The 21,934-nt window shown below is 42.3% G+C and overlaps 1 protein-coding gene across 1 annotated transcript in view; it reads right to left on the bottom strand.

Moving 5' to 3' along the window:
- DNAH14 (dynein axonemal heavy chain 14) overlaps nt 1–14,074 on the bottom strand; it is a 454,489-nt gene extending 440,415 nt beyond the window's left edge. The window contains 5 exon segments of the mRNA XM_073336702.1: nt 917–1,081; nt 3,550–3,683; nt 7,875–8,009; nt 9,474–9,629; nt 13,439–14,074. Of these exon segments, the coding sequence (XP_073192803.1) occupies nt 917–1,081; nt 3,550–3,683; nt 7,875–8,009; nt 9,474–9,540 (501 nt within the window). The 5' untranslated portion in view covers nt 9,541–9,629; nt 13,439–14,074.
- Nucleotides 14,075–21,934: the final 7,860 nt, after the last annotated feature.

A 21,934-nucleotide genomic window follows, 5' to 3' on the forward strand; every position in this document is an offset into this window, starting at 1 on the left:
TCATTCTATTCAGCACAGCTCTTTTCTCAGCCATTTAAACAAATCCTAATCTAACACATACCTAGCTAGATTACTTACTAAGTTCTAAGACTTCATTCCTGTTCTGTCCTCAGCAAAAGCATCACACAGAGACACAGACCCTTTGTTTTTCTCCCTCCTCCCAGCTTTTGAAAGTATCTTGTCTCCTCATTGGTCATTTCGGTCAGGTGCCAGCGAGGTTACCTTTAGCTTCTTAACCCTTTACAGGTGAGAGGATTTTTCCTCTGGCCAGGAGGGATTTTAAAGGGGCTTACTCTTCCCTTTATATTTATGACAGCCTTATTCAAATTGTGGTCCGTGGACAGCTGACTAGTCATACGGCAATGGCTCTCCCTCTTTATTTCCAGCTGTAAATCACTAAAAGGCAGATAAAAATACATTGAGTGAGATTTTCAAAAATGCTCACTGTTGGCTTAATTCTGCTTCCACTGAAATCAATGGGAGTTTTAACATGGACTTCAAGGGAGCAAATGTTGGCCAATGCTGATCAATTCTGAAAAATCCACCCTAAATACTTTCCCAATACTACTTTTTCATATAAGTGTAATGCGATGCCTCTCAATGGCTTGTTGACAGCAGGTATCAAACCCAGAACTCTGGGTCTAAAAGCAGAAGCCTCTTTTGCCTGAGAAAAACGACCCAGCTCTGTTAAGTTGTAGCCAGAAGCAAACTCATCAATCTGTATGTGTGGCCCAGGTATTAGAGGAGTTCAAGTGTCATAATGTATGATTTAAATATGCAAGTACTGTAATTTCCACTGGGATGTTGTAAGATCATAAATCGGAGGCGGGGTATATACATTCTACAAAAAAGTTTCAGAACTCCAGAGTTACAATTACTACTGTGAATATAAATTCTGAAATTATTAGATAGATACCTTGGACACAAACGATGCAGTAACAGTCCAATATTCTTTATTATGTCTAGCTGTATTTGCAGAGACAACTTGAAGATCATATGGATTATAGGGAGCCTTAGGGTTGTTCCTGCTTCTTCTGAGACAATATACATATTCTCCACTATCTTTCAGTAATAAAGGTCTCTGTTAGCAAAGAATAAATACATTAAGTTACTGCACAACTTATTTTTCATAATTACAAATTGATTATGTACTTTACCATAAGTGGATTATAAATTAAAACAGACTGACTAAAAACAGAATGGTGAATAATGTCATCAGAATTAGCTGGGAAATTACCTATTATTACATCATACAGCTCTTCAAGTAACATCAATCCAATTATTCTTCTGTTCCATGACAGGAGAGTTTTTAAACGTTCACAGATTCCAAGGCCAGAAGTAACCACTGTGATCATCTAGCCTAACCTCCTTTATAACACAAGCCACAGAACTTCCTCAAAATGATCCTTAGAGGACACCTTTTAGAAAAACATCCAATCTTGATTTTAAAATGGTCAGTGATGAAGAATCCACCACAACCCTTGGTAAATTGTACCAATAGGTAATTACTCACACTGTTAAAAATGTACACCTTATTTCCTGGCTGCAGTTGTCTAGCTTCAACTTCCAGCCATTGGATCATGTTAACTCTTTCTCTGCTATATTGAACAGCCCATTTTCAAATATTTGTTCCCCATGTAGATACTTATAGATTGTACTCAAGTCACTTCTTACTTTGTTAAGTTAAATAGATTGAGCTCCGTGAGTCTATCACTATAAGACATGTTTTCTAATACTTTAATCATTTTGGTTTCTCTTCTCTGAACACTCTCCAATTTAATAACATCCTTCTTGAATAGTGGAAACCATAACTGGGCACAGTATTTTAGTAGTGGTCGCACCAGTGCTAAGATAAAATAACCTCTCTACTCATACTTGAGATTCCTCTGTTTATGTATCCCAGGTTTGCATTAGCTCTTTTGGTCCTACCATCATAAGATGGGTTTCAGAGGAACAGCCGTGTTTGTCTGTATTCGCAAAAAGAAAAGGAGTACTTGTGGCACCTTAGAGACTAACCAATTTATTTGAGCATGAGCTTTCGTGAGCTACAGCTCACTTCATCAGATGTTATAAGATAACATAACATAGTTATAACATAAGATGGTAGCTCATGTTCAGAAGATTATCCGCCATGACCCCCAAATCTTTTTCAGAGTCACTGCTTTCCAGGATAGTCTCCTATACTGTAAATATGGCCTACGCTGTTTGTACCTAGATGTTTACGTTTAATATAGCTAAATGTAAAAGGCATATTGTTTGCTTGCACCTACTCCATACCTCAGAAGTCAAACCAGAAAGCCACACATAATGGGCTACCACAAAGCTCTGTACTCACTGCAACACTCTTCAATGTCTATATAAGTGCTATGCCTGAAATGAAGTTTCCTGTATCCCCTCCTACATTCCAAATCAAAATTTCATTTACCAAATGGCCTTCATTTTGTTACTATATCTCTATGAATAAGGAGCATCCACTTAGCCTAGCAACTAAGGCTTTTTTTTTCTTTTATTCAATATTCCTATTTTTTACTACCATCGTTACAGCTGGTGGTTATAATGCTAACAGACACCAGCAGCCTGTCTACACTAGCACTGCCATTCTAGCTTCTACTGGTGAAGATGCAATGGCGAGAACTTTAAAGAAAAATGCAAAATACCAACAAATTAAGGGTCAATGGTAACAAATGTGAAAGAATCAATCAGTGAATAACTAGTACTATGAAGCACATTTTCCTGACTTCCTGCAACAGTAGTTGACCTTTTGAAGCTGATCCCAGTTATATAAATGTTAGCATTCAAAGATCCAGATGGATGAAGAGGTGCCCCTTATTCCTGCACATCAGATTCCTGGTCTACACTGAACTTTTTTTTTTTTTTTTAAACATTTTTGACCACTGAACTACCACCAATGCAGCTGCATTGGCATCAGTAACCATTCTATACAGGGAAAAATTTCTAATGAAAAAAGACTGTTTTGTTTTGTTGTTGATAACAAAGAATATTTGCCCCATTAGGACTTGCATAATTTGCTGTTCTGCATACACAGGCCCAAACTATGTCCGGCTCTGTAAGAGTGCACTTGATTGAAGAGAGAACACAGGGAGGCCTCTTACCATCACTACTGCACTTACAGAGGGACAGACATATTTTGGCTGTCAGAACTCCAGTGAGTGTGAAGAAATATCTGGCTAAATATCTCACAGTACAGGAGCCACACTGGCTTTATTAAAGGCCATCTCTTACTATGCCCTCCCAGGACATTGGAGACAAATATAGCACTGCCAGGCATCACTATTCAAGGTGTCTCTCTCCTTCCACTCCCCAGAAGGACTCTGCCTCTTACAAGGCATAGGCTATATTACTTGTGATTTTAAAGGTTTAGGCCCCAATCCTACCAATGCTTTACTCATGCTGAGCATTCTGTTCTTCTGATTTAAGGACAGAATTATGTTCAGAGGGGAAAAAATAGGCAAGGGAGAACTATTTTAACTAAATTTACATTCAATCCTCATTTTCACAAGGCAAAATTCAACAAATAAAGAAAATTACCCTAAGTGCAATCTTCTGAATTTTAGTCACCTTCGTCTCTTCAGCTTTGTATCCATGTGGTGGTAATATTGTTTGCCAGCCAAGTTTGCTTCTCAGCCTCAAAATATGCTTTACGACATCATCATCGAATGGTTCTGGGAGGGGGGGAGAGGAAATCAATTTTTTTTTTTACAGGAATCTTTTTATATTTGTAAGACATACCCAAACAAGGTACATAGCTGAGTAAAATAAAATCAAGGAACAAATTCACCAGGGGGATGAATACCCACAAATTAATTTGCATTATGAGAATAACAACTGATGGTCGCATACATCAGATGAAAGTACTGTTATTCCCACCTTATAGATACTTACAGATCCATCTATGTACTACATTTCTGGACTGTTAGTTATATACAATAAACCTATCATTAGAAACACACAACACTGAACTAATTAAAGCACAAATTCACAGTATCTTGCAGCCATCACTAACAAAAGGATAACATATAACAAAAGTTAAAGGATATCTCTCAGTTAGTCCCCTAATACCACCATACACACTACTCCATATTAATGTGAGACTCACCAGGGCAGGTTAGTGAGCTTTGTGGTTTATGGAGTGCTAGGACTATTAAAAGTAAGTATGCTCCCTGGGGCCAATAGGGGATCACCATGTCTCTCTCTTACTCTTTCATGAGAGCTGAATAAGGTCCTGAAATCAGGATAAGGCATTTCTGTGCTCCTTCTCCTGATGAGGCAATTGCTGTAGGGGAGGGTTGGGAAATGCTAAGCTTACTGTCACCATGGTGCTCAACTGAGATTACCAGGAGTAGTGAAAGGAAATTGGCAGTTGAGACTTGAGCAGCGCAGGGTGACTTTCAGAAAGACCAACCTGTCTCCTCATTCCTCTCTTCTCAATGGATATAAGCCCACTTTGGGGGGAGCTAGTCTGCCTTCCTGTTCACTGGGATAAGCCAGCCTCAGCTCCTCCCCAGTCTCGGCATTATTAGGAGGGCAAATGGGTCAGAGCTAAGGCTTGCCTATGTCCATCTACAAGACAACAGTTGCCATTCTTAGCTCCATGTGGTAGAGTTCAATGCCTATGTAAGCAAAACAATGGTGGGAAGAGAGAAGTAGGAACATAGAGGAGGATTGCTGAAGTATACATTGTTCTATTCAGACTACACCAAGTTTTCTTAAATCCCATGGTGAAAATGCCAGAGCTGCCCCAAATTCAGTAAGGTTATCCCTGCCAGGCCCCCAGCAGTAGACGCTTCAGCAGTAGGGTGAGGATCCAATAGTGGGGAAGAGGAATGGGAACAGATAAGAGGTTTCTTAGGGTATGTCCACACTGTAACATAAAGCCAGGTCTGTGGGACTCTAGGCACAGGCTTGGTATTTGTAAGCTCATGCTTGAGCATCCACACTGAATACTGACCCTAAGATAGAATTTCTGAACGTGGGTCTCACACTTCCATGTCCACACTGCACTATGCAGACGTGAGCCAAACCAGCCTATATTATGCTGCCAAGTGATCTCAGCTGTAGTCACTCTAGTCCGTTGTTCATGGTGGATTATGAGAAAGCTTGACTGTCCATCCCATGGCACTTGTGAGGAATTTGTCACAGCCCACAAACACATCCAGCTGAGATGACTTTTGAGTCTGCATTCTCCCAGCAACCAGTGCCAGCCACATAGAGGAGTCACCATTTGAAGAACTTGTCCTACTTGCATTTTCTCTCCTGTGTCAGGAAACAGGCAGAGCATCCAAGAGATACTGGTGCACATATTGGTGGCACTTTCTGACCTACCAAAAAGCATTTGTTGGAGGAAGAGGAGGACGAGGACAATGACAATACAGATGCAGCAGACTCCAACTGCCTGAGGCTGCTCACAACTCACAGTATAGCTGCTAATGCCCCCTAGGTAAACTGGTGCTTCTGGAGCAGGGCCACAAGCACAGACTGTTAGGATCACATTGTCATGCACACCTGGGATGACCACAGCTCCAGAACTTTCCCATGAAGAAAGCAACATTTCTAGAGCTCTGTGGAGCAGTCCTCCAGCATCACGATACACAAGAGCAGCCAGGCTGCTCCAGAAGTGGGTTGCTATAGCTATCTGGAAGCTAGTCACTCCTGACACAGCCTTTGATTACCAATTTGGTGTTGACAAGTCGACTGCTCGGGTTGTGGTGCACAGGTTTCCAAAGCAATCAGGAATGTGATCTACCCAAAGGTGATGAGCATGAACAATGTCCCTAAGTAGTTGCTGACTTTGAGACAATGGGGTTCCCTAATTGGACCATGGACATTGATGGGACTCTTGTGCTTCTTGAAGAGGGCAAACTATGGACACGAATACATAAACCGCAAAAGGCACTACTCCATTGTTATACAGGCTCTTGTCAACCACTGAGGCTGAATTATGGATGCCAATATGGACTGCACTGGAAAAGTTCATGATACCAAGATTTTCCACTGATTGAAATTCTACTTTCCTGGACAGGCGGGAACACTATTCCCACCAAATGATATTATCATAAATGAAGTAACTTTCCCCACTGTTATTCTAAGGGACCTCCAGAGACCTCTTTTGCCTGGGTTTACGAAACCATATCCTGATCTTGGAAGCCCTGACAAAAGAAGATTTAGTTACATTCTCAGCAGATGTAGAATGGTAGTTGAATGTGTGTTTGGCAGAAGTAAAAGGGGTGTAAAAAAAATACAGGTGACTTCTTGGTAAGGGTCTACTATAGACCAATAAATCAGAAAGAGGAACTGGATGAGACATTCTAGAACAAATAAATATCCCAAACCCAAAACCTGGTAGAAATGGGGGTCTTTACCCAGATATCTGCTGAACAAGTAATATGACAAAATAGACCATTTCCACTAAATATTTGGAATGTAGTGGGGACAACTTTTTGTTTCAGAAGGTGGAGGAAGTAACCTGGGAGACAGCGATTTTAGACTTGATTCTGACCAAAAGGGAGGAATTGGTAGTGAATATTAAGGTGGGAGACAATTTTGGGTAAAAGTGATCATGGGGTGATAGATTTCATGATTCTAGGGACAGGAAGGAGAGAAACAAAATAAGGATAATAGACTTCAAAACAGACTAACAAAAACTTGGAGAACTGGTAGGTGAGATCCCATAAGAAGAAAACCTAAGGGAATTCAGGACAGCTGGCAATTTATCAAGGAGTCAATATTAAAGGCACAACTCCCGATGCCAAGGAAAGATAGAAAGATCATAGAATATCAGGGTTGGAAGGGACCTCAGGAGGTCATCTAGTCCAACCCCCTGCTCAAAAGCAGGACCCATACCCAATTAAATCATCCCAGCCAGGGCTTTATCAAGCCTGACCTTAAAAACTTCTAAGGAAGGAGATTCCACCACCTCCCTAGGCAACGCATTCCAGTGTTTCACCACCCTCCTAGTGAAAAAGTTTTCCTAATATCCAACCTTCAACAAAATACAGAAGATGTATAAGGTAGCAAAGGAAGACCATGAAGTACCAGATGGCAGTTCTGCGGTACCAGGGGCTGGTCAGATGGTGTCTGAGAATGGTGCAGTACTAGTGGGTGTTGCGTTTTCTTGGTTGTTGGAGACCTGTAAAATTGCTCTCCAAAGCGTCCTTAAGGATTCCAGAAGGCCCACTAAAAATGGGCAGATAAGGATAGGTTCCCCATGGATAATCAGAACCCCTGATCCTAGAATGTCTGGTAGCATCCCAAGAAGCTTCATCCAAATGCTGTCTCAGTGAGTGGTGCGTTGAAAAGGAGCCCTGAACTGAGACCTCAGAGTCTGAAGAAGGCTCATCCCTTGGGCTGAATGGTGGCACCTCAGACAAAGGTGCAAGTACCCTACACTGGATGTCCAATCCCGTCTCAATCCATCTAGATGGTACCGGAGTAGATCACTGCAATGGAGACTTCAGTACATGCCATAACTGAAGTTTTAAACCTGAATTGTCAGAATGTTAAAAGTCAACTAAGAACCTAGACAGTCATTTTTAACCTGAGAACTCAAAAATAATCACATATTTTTAACCCTATAATCAAATTTACTTCTGGTCTAAGACAAAGTGTGAAAAATGTCAACCCTAAAGGTAATTTGCAGAAAAAGTCATAAGCCACTGACATGTCTTTCAGAATTAAAGTGCCATCTTAACTAGAACTGTCCCACAGAATTTTTATCCAAAAAGTAGATAGCTGTCCCCAAAAAGACATTGCGACAAATATTTCTGGGTTACATCAGTTTGCATCTGGAGTAACTCCATTTTTTTCAATGGCATAACTGAGAAAATAATTTGTCTGGGATACTAAGATTTACATACCTGTTCTATCATAAGAGTAAACCTTTTCCCTAATAGGTTTGTTATGTGATGTTCCAGCTTTCTGTTGTTTACAGATCTTCGTGTGGCAACTTGGTTCTGAAACAACTGTTTGAATTTCAGTTTCTTTATCATCGTCTGTAACAAACAGTTTAAATATATAAGTATTATGCTGCTGACAGTAGATCATGAGGCCTCACTTGTTTTCTGAATAAAAGTTACAATTGTACAGTTAATATATATTCTCATTTACGTTTATGCAATTTATATTTTTTTAAATAACATTCTAATTTAAATGTATTTTTAAAATATCACTATGTAAAATCTAACATTCACAGTAAAAAGTTTTTTTAAAGAACTATAAGTACTCCTCTTCTTCATCACAATGAATGCACTGGAAATCCACATTAAACTTCTTTTGCTGTTACAATGGAACAATCAGTATTAAAGTGTACAGTTTGAACATGTATTTTACCTTCAACATTTTTGAAAAAAATAGGAGTGTTTTTGTATTTTGCTCTTGCATTTAACCTTCCTTCGGGTTTGATTCTACTTGCAGTCAATGAGAGCTGTGACTAATATATTAAGTTAAGGATTAATTTAATAGATTAAAGATTAACCTTTTCATTTTTAGAGAGAAAAAGAACCCAGTCCTTACTTCTTTAGGGGCCCAGTTCAGCAAAGCACTGAAGCATATGCTTAAGTGTATCCCTAATAAGCAAAGACCTTAAACATGTTTAATCAATCAGACTTAAGCACATTTAAAATAAAACATGTGCTTCAGTGCTTTGTTCAATCATTGAATCATGGCATGCCATCACCATGGGCCCAATTCTGCAAGTCACTTAGCACCCTCAATTTCGCTTAAAAAAATATCTGCTATAGTCCCTTGGTTCATCAGCCCTTCCTTTCAGCCTCATTTAAGGACTGGTCCAAAGCTAATTGAAGTCCCTGAGAATGTTCTTCCCCTCCCCCGCGCCTCCAAATGAGTTTTGGCTTAGGACTTAAGTGCCTGATTTTCACCCACCGAAGTTAACTGCAAAACTTCCACTGATTTCAATGATGCAGGATCAACCTTAACATCTTGGGAGCACCACAAGTTACCGAAAGCCAAGACGACCAGGAGGTGCCATTGACTTCTTTTCAGAACTCTTCTATACATTTTAATGAAGCTTTTATTCTTTCCAGAGATGATTTTATTTTGTATTTATTTAAAATACATTTGAAGGGAGGAAGGTGGTATTTTTCAGCCTTTGGGAAGACTGTTATAAACTGTATTTTTATCATCCCCCTCCTCTCAGGAAGAAACCTAAATTCAAGATCACCATAAAATATCTTCTCACCTTGAATACACCAACTTAGAGAAGGTTTTACATAGATTAGAATTAGACCTGCATGTAATTCTGATATGTGGAGGTAGATTTATCACCTGGATAAATATATTTTGTAGCTGATGCTTTGAACTGTAAAAAAAAAAATGGGAATCCTCTCTCTTGGTGTGTTTTTATCAAATAAAGGGGGCAGGGGGGAAGTTACCTGTATCATAAAAAATTTTCTTTGAGTTGTGTTGCACATGTCTATTCCACTCAGCTGTGTGCATACCTAGTGCACCTTGACCCGGAGAGTTCTGTGTAGCCAGACCTGTCCAGTTGGAACATGCACCCTGCATGTCTTAGTGCCCCAGGCCAGTCTATAAAGGGTGGAGCCATCCCAACCCTCCTTCAGCTCCTTCACAACTGAATCATGATAGAATAGACTCTGAAGCGGAGAAGGAGAAGGAGAATGGATCGTGAAACAAACATGTGCATGCATCTTAAAAAACAGCTACTACATGGGTAAGTAAGCATTTTTTTAATCTGAGTGCCTGCAAAAGTCTATGCCACCTCAGTGATTCCCAAGCAATACGGAATGGTGGTGGGGTTGGGATTCTATCTGAAGAAAGACTATAGGATTGCTTTCCCAAAGTTTGAGTCAGCTCTGGAGGCTATGCTAATAGCACAGTGCTTGGAGAAAGTATGCACTGATGAGCAGGTCACTGCTCTATGGATGTCTTCTGCAGGCAAATCTCTCAAGAAGGTAAGGAAAGTTGCTGGTACCCTTGTGGAATAAGCTGACACTTTTGAAGGAGGGAGCGTGTTTGCTATCTCACAATTTGTGGTTATACATGAGGTTATCCAATGAGACCATCTTTGAGCTGAAGCCTCCTGTCCTTTCATACTGTCTGCACAGAATATAAATAGACATGGAGATGATCTAAAAGGATTTTGTTCTGTCTATATACAAGAAGTGGGCATGAAAGACATCCTGCATATGAAGCCTTTTCTTATCCTTACATGTATGCGGCTTAGGGGGAAAGGTGGATAAACCGACAATCTGGTTAATGTGGATACTAGACACCACCTTTGGAATACATTTTGGATGGAACCTCACAAACACTTTGTCTTTAAAAAATATATAGTGTACAGGGGCCTCACCAGCAGAGCCTGCAGTTCACTGACTCTCCTTGCAGAAGTAATAAACAGAAGAAAGAAAATTTTTGCTGAAGGTGGGCCAAAGAGCCTCAAATGGAGGTCCCATTAGAGCTAATAATACCAGATTCAGGTCCCAAGGAGGAACTGTCTGTTTGATGAGGAGATGGTTATGTTTTTAAAAGGGATAGCAGAATCTACTATAGGGTTAGAGAACACTAGTCATCATGGGACAGGAGGATGTAGAGCAGAGATAGTAGCTAAATGTACTTTTAGAGAGTTAATGGACAGTTCCAATTCCCTGCAACAAAGCAGATAAAATATCCTATATCTTTTCTGATGAGGGGAGGAAGCTATGAACCTCTGATCAACACAAGAAATGTTTCCATTTACACAGGTAAGTATTCCTAAATAGTTTCCTGCTGTTCAAAAGAATCTTCTGGACAGCTTTAAAAAACACCCACACACCACCCCAGTCCTTTGCAGTACAGTCCAGCCATTCAACAGTCAAGCTTTAGGACTTGGAAAGGAGAGAAAATACAGTATATGTCCCTGTCTGAAGGAAGCGTTAGAGGTAACTGAACTGAGAGTCTGTGTACGTCTGAGAACAAGTGCTGTCTTAGCCAAGCTGAGGCTATCAGAATCATCTTACTTCAGCTGGAGTATAACCCTGGAAATGAGTGTTATGGGAGGAAAAGCATAGGTCAGACTGGAACCTTAGAGAAGGAGGAATGAATCTGTGAAGGAACCTGAGCTGTTACCTACTTTGGAATAGAAAAAAGAGAGTCATTAACCTGTTTCATATCTGCTTTCTTCGAGATGTGTTGCACATGGCCATTTCATTCTTGGTGCATGCATGCCCCAAGCACAGTAATCAGAAGATTTTCCCTCAGAGGTATCCACTGGGGCAGCTCAAGCATCCTCTGCTGCAGCGCACCACTGCATGTAAGGTGTGAAGCATTGAGCGGCGGCCTCCCAACCCCCACAGTTCCTCCCTGCTAGAAAGCCTCCAATGCAGAAGGCTAGGAAGACAAGTCATGGAATGGACACATGGTTAGTAATCATTTTTTCTTCTTTGAGTGATTGCACATGTACTAGTGTACATATCCTAAGCAATAGGAAAGCATCCGTTAGGGAACCCAGACTGTGACCCTGTAAGAAATAAAACTGCTAGCATTCCTGTTGTATCTCATTACAAACAGATCTACCTGGGGAGTTCCCCAGATCTGGAAAATGGATCTGGCTACATCGGGATGAAAGGACCACTCGTGGCGACTCGCAAATGACCTGTCTACGTGATCTTCCAGTTCATTCTGCACTCCTGCAAAGTAAGCAGCTTTGATACAGATCAATTTGGCAATGCAAAAATCCCATAGATAAGTTGCCACTTGGCAGAGCAGGGATGAATGTGCCCTTCCTTGTCGAGACAGAACACTGCTGCTATGTTGTCTGTGAGAGTGAGCAGACTTTTTCTCTGGACACGGGGTAGGAAAACCTGGCATTCCAGCTGGATAGCTATCAACTCCCTGACATTTATGTAAAGAATTAGGTCCTTTGCATACCATAACCCGAGACTGAAGAGAACCCAGATGAGCAACGCCCCCCCCCCCAAACTGGGGCAGATGCATCCTCTACTATAATTCGCAATGATTGAGGAGGGACTAAACGAACTCCTACACAAGTATTGACAAGGTTTGTCTACCAGCCTAAAGTGTCTAAAATGTGAAAAATACATGTTTTCCAATGGGAATGGCTCAGAAAAAATACTGAAGCCAGTCAATCTTGTAGAATCCTGAGATGCAATGTGACATACTGGACTGCATATGTTCAAGAGGCCATGTGTCCCAGAAGCCTCTAAATTCCATGCAGCTGTGATTGGGTAAGTCTTGAGATCTAAAACAATGGATCGAATAGTCTGAAACCTTGACTCTGGAAGGAAAGCTCCAGCTGGGGTAGAGTCCAACACTGCCCCTATAACTTCTATCCTCTTAACTGGCGAGAGGATAGACGTTTTCTGAATTGATCAACAGACCCAGTGCCTTGAAAGTTGATTGGATGAGAGTTACACTGGACAATAACTGAATCCTGGAATGGCTTCACACAAGTCAGTCATCCAGGCAGAGATAAACTTGGATTCCTAACCTTCTCAGGAAGGCAGCTACCATCATCATATATTCATACATCATACATTGGATTTTATAAAAATCCAAAGCACTATTGATTGGTTGAAGGGCAGCACTGCAAACAGGTAATGAGATGACAGGAATCTGAAATATTTTCTGTGGCCTTGATAAGGATACCTATTTCCATGTGGTGATTTAAGTTGAGGGTGGCATACCAGTCTCCAGGGAGGGGATAATCAAAGCCAACATGATCCTGCAAAACTCTCTTTTTTTAGATATTGGTTGAGTTGATGCAGATCTAAAATTGGCCTGAAACCCCCTGTGCTTTTGGGATTAAAAAAATAGAATCCCATTCCTCTTTGACACTGAGGAATCTCGTCTATGACTCCCACCTGGATGAGAAATTGAACCTCCTGTAGGAAAAGCTCCTTGTGAGAATGGTCCCTGAAAGGGATGGGGAAGGAGAATGGGAAGGAGGGTGAAGAAACAAACCAAAGAATGCATCCAACTTCCACTATGCATAAGACCCATTGGTCCAAAGTAATTTGGGACCAAGCACTGAAGAAATGGGATAGACTGTTAACAAAGAAAGAAGAGAGACTGGAATCATGAAAACTGGTCTGGCATCCTCAATCAAACCATCGAAACTGTTGCTTAGTACCCACAGGGCACCTAGATGGATCAGGAGTCCATCTGTGCCTATAACTCCTACTCTTTTTTCCTCAATAGGTCCTGGCAAGGTACAAAAGAAGAACAGTATCTGAGATGGCTGAAAAGCCTGCAAAGTCGGCCAAAGTGAAGGAAATCCATGTCTGGAATGGATAAGCAAAACCGTACTCAAGGACCAAGAGCTTCCCCAGGGAGCCCAACAAGGCCAGTGTGTGCATAGCATGGGTGGCCAGTAAGAAACTCAAAGGAGATCTCCCACAAGGCCAATGTTGATAAACCCTACTAGAACAAGATCTCATGTGTTTACCTGAGAAATAAGACAAGTGCTGAGATGGCCTCGATCTGCTAGGTAATGGTCCTCTATTGCAGTATTTCCCAAATTGTGGGTTGCGAGACATGTTTCCACCCCTCTGCCCCAACGTTGTCGCTCCCACAATCTCACAGACTGGTATGCAAGAACGGGACCAGAGGAGACGATGAAGCGGCCGCTGTGGTGCATGAGATCAGGCCAGCTGCTGGGGAGTACGCAGAAAACACCTGGGGGAAGACACTGAGCACAGGGGAAGGACAGGACTCAGAGCACATGTACCAACTGCTGGGGGCAGGGGGACAGAACCCCTGAGCAGAGGGTAGTGGTGCACAGGGCACACACACACACACACAAGTCTCAGTAGCTCCCTTCACTCCCCATTCCAACACCTTCTCCTGTCCACATTACTGCAATACTGGACATGCACAGTTGGCTCTTGCTTGGCTGTATTCTGAGACTTGATAACTTTTAATATAAATTTAGGATCAAAATGACATGTTTGGAGTAGCAGAATGATCAAAAACAGTTTTTCGTGCTTCTAATTTTTCAAGCACCTCCCCCCCCATGCTGTCCGCAGTGGTTCATGACCATGAGTTCCAATCTCAAGGCAGACTGCCAAAAAGCAGGGCAGACATCCCAAACTGGTTGTATGTTCTATAATTAGATTTCAACAACACAGTAACAAATATGAACTCCTGAAGCACTAACAGTTTTACCATGAAGTCACAGACCGTTCTCTTGGGCATTCCAGTCTGTTTTGCTACCCAGGCAAGTTGGTCTTAGTGATAATTGATTGCTATATACCAGAGATCATAAAAGATTCAGGTTGCTTCCAGGCCCAAGAGACCAGTAACCTACCCCAGGTCAATTGGTACCTTTGATCTCACACTAGAGACAATGCTGGTTTCTAATCCTATACCAAGCTAAGGATTTATTAACTAGGAAAAAGAAATGAAAAAGTTATTTACAGGTTAAAGCAGGCAAACATATATACACAAATGAGTTACAATCTATGGGTACAAAAGGTGAGGGTTGTAGTAATCTGTGAGCGCTTAATGTCTTTTAGGGCTATCCCAGTTTGACCCTGGGGAATCTCTGATTCTGATTCATAGCTCTAGCCCTGTCAGAGTCCAAACACCAAAAGAGATGAAAAATGTTGTTCACTATCTTTATTTCCTTCTTCCAGAATACAAGCTAATGGGATGAGCCCTTCTGCACATAACCTGTGCAGGGGCAATTAGCAAAGTCTTTGTATTATGATGTCCCACAATAGCCCATTGAGTTTTGGTAGTCCTACCTGATGGGCAAGAGAGAATCCCTTCTGACAGGTTGACAGTTTCAAGGCAAACATTTTTACACTTATAAAGGTAATATTTAAGTTTTTGCTTTACTTTTGCTTTTAGCATGTGATAAAGATATTACAAGTGAGATTAATGCATGCAGCAACTTACACGCATTTCATAAACACTAAACACATTGTTTTATGTTCAATACCCATCTTAACAACATTAACACACAGGTAAAACAGACTGGCTGCCAGCAATGAATTTGTCAGTGTCTGTCTGAGGCCTAAAACCTTGGCAAGAACTAGCACCTGGTTTTCCAGCATGACACCCCTCAGCTCAGACCCTTAGAGGTCACCATAACAGAGGTTTCAGAGTAATAGCCATGTTAGTCTGTATTTGCAAAAAGAAAAGGAGTACTTGTGGCACCTTAGAGACTAACCAATTTATTTGAGCATAAGCTTTCGTGAGCTACAGCTCACTTCATCCCTTCAGCTGTAGCTCACGAAAGCTTATGCTCAAATAAATTGGTTAGTCTCTAAGGTGTCACAACTATTCCTTTTCTTTTTGCATAACAGAGGTGACACCAAAGGGGGTTGCAGCATGAAGACGTTTGGGAACCACTGCTCTACCGTAATCTGATTCAGAGGACATACAATATAGTCCCATGTCACTGGAGGAGCCATGCCACGATGGGTTGATAATGTACCATGCTGCTCTGCTTGCAGCTTAAACAAATGAGGCTTAGCTGACAACAGCATAGGGGGCTGCTTCAAAGTCACCACAGAACCAAATGTCAATGCTATGGCGATGTACACCAAGAACTGTGCATGGTGCAACTTCAGTACCGATGGTTGTATCTGCTTCAATATCAACCACTAGAGGTGCACCAATCAGGTGTTTGAAACAGTACCAAGACCAAAAGCTGCAGTGGTGTCAGTCACTAAGTGAGTCAACAGTCGTGCCGAGAGTAGAGTCAGTGCCAATACAGAGGGTGAAACCAGTACCGATGCTGGTGCTGACTTCAGTACAGATAATGTCACTATTATATTCAGTGTGGTTGAATCACAGCAGTCTGTGGTACTGATAGGCATACCTCTCCAGCTGCAGCATAAGCCTCAGGTGTAGTCAGTGCCAATAATCCAGGAGCCACAGAGTTGCTGGATCATAAGTCTGTGAGAGGCCAGACAGTGCCAGACTCAACTGAAGCCTGGTGGCCAGTGCCAGAGCTGAGATGGTACTGGGGAGTGTCAGGCCAAAGACATCGCTCCAACCTTGGTATGGATTAGAGCCTGGGGAAGGTTTTTAGAGGAATGTCTGTGGTCAAAATCCTTTTAAGACTCAAAGAGCTCTTTTTTTGGTTTAGGGTGAGTTTCAGATGTTGGTTCTTTGTGAGAAGAGCACAGAGAAGGGGAGAGCTTCCATCTTCTCATGACAGATGGATCCCACTTTCTCATGTTTTTGAGAGCTTGAATGAAGAAGGCACTTAAAGAAGGCACTTTTAGGAATATTGGTTTGAGATCTTACTATATCAGGCAGTCCTGAATCAGAGAATGGTCTCATTGCCTGCTCTATTACTTACTTCCTCAAAATGCTAAAAATGATACTACTACCTATTTACAAAGGAAAAAAAACTTTTGAGACAAAGGAAAGAGACCAAGACAGAACAAGGGGAGCTCTAGCTTATAGTCTCAGACAGTGAGAAGGAACCAAATAGGGGCTGGAGCTGCTCCAACCTTCAAACACTCGCCAGGAGGTACAGGACACATGCTCCACAGAATTCTCTGGCTTGAGTACACTGGGTGCACACACCCCTAAAGTGGAATACACATGCACAAGCACTCAAAGAAAGAGCACCATTTGTTAATGATTCCAAGATGTATCACACTCCTAGTAAGCAAGCAAAACTTAATCCAATTCTATTATAAAATCCTGTGCAGAGGCAGAATGAACAAACATTAATACTACACTATTTTTTTTTTACAGAGGACAAGTGATTTATAATCAATGTATTAGCCAAACACTAAACGCACAGACAGAAATAGTTTATATTTAAGAGCACAGTGAATTAAAATAAGATTGTAATTGAAATAGGAGTATTCATGATTTGTGCCCTTCTTGTCACGAATGCACAGAAGGCAATTTTTTCTTATCATCATAAGAATTATCCTAAGTACATCTATACCAATACAAAAAACAGATTTGATTTTCTCTTGCTTTCTTTTTCTGCCATTTTAAGTTTATGATCATTATACTTTCCTTCACTATCTATGGTAGAAGACGCTGATGTGCCAATAACATGGTGGACTTCTTCATGAACAGGAATCATGGGAAGTTTCTTTCCAGTGTCACTCTTTAGCTCTAAGGATATCATCGTCTCACACTGAGCCATTTCAGGACTCTCTCTCTTTTTTCTTGAGAGTCTAGAATTGAACAAGAAAATTATTTTGTATGAATAATTTGAACATCCAATCAAATAAGAGAAAAGAATAATTGACTAGGAGAAAACATTTATGCAATGGTTCACATTTATAGCTAAGGCACAACTCCTCCTAGCATGAAGTGAAAAAGGTAATTCTCTATGAAGGGAATATGCAATTTGGAAAAAAACAATGAGGCCTGGTCTACACCTATAACTTAGGTCAATCTAGCTGCATCACTCAGGGGTGTGAAAAATTCACTCCCAAGACACACATTTAAGACAACCTAATCCCCAACATAGACACTGCTAGGTCGACAAAAGAATTCTTCTTCCATTGCTGTAGTGTCTACACTACAACAGCATCTCTACATCTGTGCCACTATAGCATTTGTAGTACAGACATACCCTTAGATCTCCTGACAAATTACTGCACCTCCTGAAAGGAGCTTCTAACCATGGTTAGATCTACAGAACATTCTCATCACTATTTGTATGGGAGGAAGTTTATGATCTGGACAGACCATACTTCCCTGCAGTGGTTCTTTAGATTCAGCAATCTTGAGGGATAACTTGCCACGTAGCTGGAAAAACTGTAATGCTCTGATTTCACAGTTACATAGAGGCCTGGGAATAAGCATAGTAATGCTGATGCCTTGAACAAACCACCTTGTTGGAAGGGCATATTGCAAACACTGCCCTTAAGCAGGAGGGCAAGGAATTAGTTGCTCAATGGAATGAGTACATTCAAGAAAAGATGGCAGTTGCCTCTCATTCCATAATTCACAGAAGTGAAAATGTTCCTGGTTCATCCACTGAGACAGTCAGTCAATGTGGGGTTGCAAGAGTGGAATTCTACAGCAATGAAAAGCTGCCCAAAGAGGGGACCCTGATATCAGAATAATGTGACACAAACGCAGCCACCCCAGAACAGAATATCCCCTCACCAGACCACAACAAAAGCGCTCTGGTAACAGTGAGAAAGCTTGGAGTTTAAGAATAAATATTGTATCGGAGATGGGAAAAACCAGCGGTAAGGAATATAACCAACCCAGGTGAGAATTCTTATTGGATAAAATGCTGGCAAAGGCAAGAAAGAGGAAGTTACTCCCCTTGCACAATAAAAATGGTTCTTTGAGATGTGTCCCCCTACAGGTGCTCCAATATAAGTGTATGTGCACCCCTGCACCTTTAATCAGAGATTTTTGGTAGCAGTGTCTTGAGCCCGCACATGTGCTCTCCCCTCCCTCATGGTCTGCCTTGAGGCTATCTAGCACTGTGTGGGAGAACCCCCTCCTCCCCAAGCTCCTTCTCTACTGCAGAGCCCTATGGAGAACTCCAAAGTAGAGGGGAGGAGGGTGGGTTGTGGAGCACCCACAGGGAGACACATCTCAAAGAACCATCATTACTGCACAAGATGAGTAACATCCTCTTCTTCGAGTAGCGTCCCTATGGGAGCTTCGTTGTAGTTGACTCCGAAGAAATATCCACCACCGGAGGCTGGGACTTCGGAGTGGAGTCTGTTACTACGGAGAGTACTGTGGAGTTGAAGGTGGCATCGGAGGCCGAATCTCCAGTGATAGCATAATGTTCTGCGAAAGTGTGAGAGAGAGCTGGCTGTATTTCAAGGAATCCCTGTTGAGGTTACAGGGACAAACCATCCCGATGAGTTGAAAGAATAGTAAACATGGCAGGCGACCAGCTTGGCTTAATGGTGAAATCCTAGCGGATCTTAAACATAAAAAAGAAGCTTACAAGAAGTGGAAGGTTGGACTTATGACCAGGGAAGAGTATAAAAATATTGCTCGGGCATGTAGGAATGATATCAGGAGGGCCAAATCGCACCTGGAGCTGCAGCTAGCCAGCGATGTCAAGAGTAACAAGAAGGGTTTCTTCAGGTATGTTGGCAACAAGAAGAAAGCCAAGGAATGTGTGGGCCCCTTACTGAATGAGGGAGGCAACCTAGTGACAGAGGATGTGGAAAAAGCTAATGTACTCAATGCTTTTTTTGCCTCTGTCTTCACGAACAAGGTCAGCTCCCAGACTGCTGCGCTGGGCATCACAACATGGGGAATAGATGGCCAGCCCTCTGTGGAGATAGAGGTGGTTAGGGACTATTTAGAAAAGCTGGACGTGCACAAGTCCATGGGGCCGGACGAGTTGCATCCGAGAGTGCTGAAGGAATTGGCGGCTGTGATTGCAGAGCCATTGGCCATTATCTTTGAAAACTCGTGGCGAACCGGGGAAGACCCGGATGACTGGAAAAAAGCTAATGTAGTGCCAATCTTTAAAAAAGGGAAGGAGGAGGATCCTGGGAACTACAGGCCAGTCAACCTCACCTCAGTCCCTGGAAAAATCATGGAGCAGGTCCTCAAAGAATCAATCCTGAAGCACTTGCATGAGAGGAAAGTGATCAGGAACAGCCAGCATGGATTCACCAAGGGAAGGTCATGCCTGACTAATCTAATCGCCTTTTATGATGAGATTACTGGTTCTGTGGATGAAGGGAAAGCAGTGGATGTATTGTTTCTTGACTTTAGCAAAGCTTTTGACACGGTCTCCCACAGTATTCTTGTCAGCAAGTTAAGGAAGTATGGGCTGGATGAATGCACTATAAGGTGGGTAGAAAGCTGGCTAGATTGTCGGGCTCAACGGGTAGTGATCAATGGCTCCATGTCTAGTTGGCAGCCGGTATCAAGTGGAGTGCCCCAAGGGTCGGTCCTGGGGCCGGTTTTGTTCAATATCTTCATAAATGATCTGGAGGATGGTGTGGATTGCACTCTCAGCAAATTTGCAGATGATACTAAACTGGGAGGAGTGGTAGATACGCTGGAGGGGAGGGATAGGATACAGAAGGACCTAGACAAATTGGAGGATTGGGCCAAAAGAAATCTGATGAGGTTCAATAAGGATAAGTGCAGAGTCCTGCACTTAGGACGGAAGAACCCAATGCACAGCTACAGACTAGGGACCGAATGGCTAGGCAGCAGTTCTGCGGAAAAGGACCTAGGGGTGACAGTGGACGAGAAGCTGGATATGAGTCAGCAGTGTGCCCTTGTTGCCAAGAAGGCCAATGGCATTTTGGGATGTATAAGTAGGGGCATAGCGAGCAGATCGAGGGACGTGATCGTTCCCCTCTATTCAACATTGGTGAGGCCTCATCTGGAGTACTGTGTCCAGTTTTGGGCCCCACACTTCAAGAAGGATGTGGAAAAATTGGAAAATGTCCAGCGGAGGGCAACAAAAATGATTAGGGGACTGGAACACATGAGTTACGAGGAGAGGCTGAGGGAGCTGGGATTGTTTAGCCTGCAGAAGAGAAGAATGAGGGGGGATTTGATAGCTGCTTTCAACTACCTGAAAGGGGGTTCCAAAGAGGATGGCTCTAGACTGTTCTCAATGGTAGCAGATGACAGAATGAGGAGTAATGGTCTCAAGTTGCAGTGGGGGAGGTTTAGATTGGATATTAGGAAAAACTTTTTCACTAAGAGGGTGGTGAAACACTGGAATGCGTTACCTAGGGAGGTGGTAGAATCTCCTTCCTTAGAGGTTTTTAAGGTCAGGCTTGACAAAGCCCTGGCTGGGATGATTTAACTGGGAATTGGTCCTGCTTCGAGCAGGGGGTTGGACTAGATGACCTTCTGGGGTCCCTTCCAACCCTGATATTCTATGATTTTATGATTCTATGTGGGCAGAGGCTCAAATCACTGCTCTACAGATTACTGAGATAGGAATATCTTTAAGGAATGTGACTGAAGTAGAAACTGACCTTATGATGTTCGTATGGACTCTGGATGGAGGCCGCAGGTTGCACCCTTAATAAAAGTGATTAATGCAACCAGAGACCCATTTGAGTAGTACTTTGAGCCAATATCACAGAGCCTTTGGAAGAGCGTAGGGATTTCCTGAAGTCCTTACTCCTGTCCAAGTAGAATGCTAGTGTTCTTCTAACATCTAGCATATGGAGAATCATCTCCCTGTTGTCACAATGTGGTTTTAGGGGGGAAAAAAAACAAGGAGACGGATCTGTTGATTCACATGCAAAGTGCAGAGAAAGTAGGGAGAAACTTAGGATATGGCCTTAGAGTTACTTGGTCTTTAAAAAAAGACTGTAAATGGTGAGCATGCCATCAGGGCCGCTATTTCTCCTATGTGTCTACCTGAGGTAATGGCAATTAGACATGCTGTCTTCGGGGATAGATGAAAGAGAGAGCAAGTTGCCATGGACTCAAAGGGAGGTCTAGTCAAAGTCCTGAGAACTAGGTTAAGATCCCAGGCTGGAGTGGGTGGTCTCACATGCAGGTAGAGATTCCCAATGCCCTTAAGGAATCTACGCTTCAGTGGGTGAGCAAACATTGAGTATCTGTCTACATGTTGGTGAAAAGCTGTTTTCACCGCGAGATGTACCTAAAGGGAGCTGAGAGATTTTTGACCTCGAGGTCTAAAATGTAGTGTAAAATCAGAGGAAGGGAAGACGAGATTGGGTCTGTGTGTTTAGAATGACAACAAACTTGGAATGGTTTCAATTTTGTAGGTAGGTTGAGTAGTCAACTTTTGGCTGTGTAGCAACACATCTTTCAGCTCATCAGAGCATTCTGCCTCTAAGCCTTGGAACTAAGAAGGAGCCAACCCTGGAGGCAGAGGACCCGCAGGTCGGGTGAACCCATTGTTTTGAGAGAGCAGGTGAGAAATGGGCCAAAAATGAATCGGAGGGCATATTGTCATCTGTCAGGTAAGGGAACCAGACATGTCTTAGCCCGGAGGGGCAATCATAACTCTTTGTCTCATTGA

The sequence above is a fragment of the Lepidochelys kempii genome, chromosome 3 (genome assembly GCF_965140265.1).
Source record: "Lepidochelys kempii isolate rLepKem1 chromosome 3, rLepKem1.hap2, whole genome shotgun sequence".
Lineage (NCBI taxonomy): Eukaryota > Metazoa > Chordata > Testudines > Cheloniidae > Lepidochelys > Lepidochelys kempii.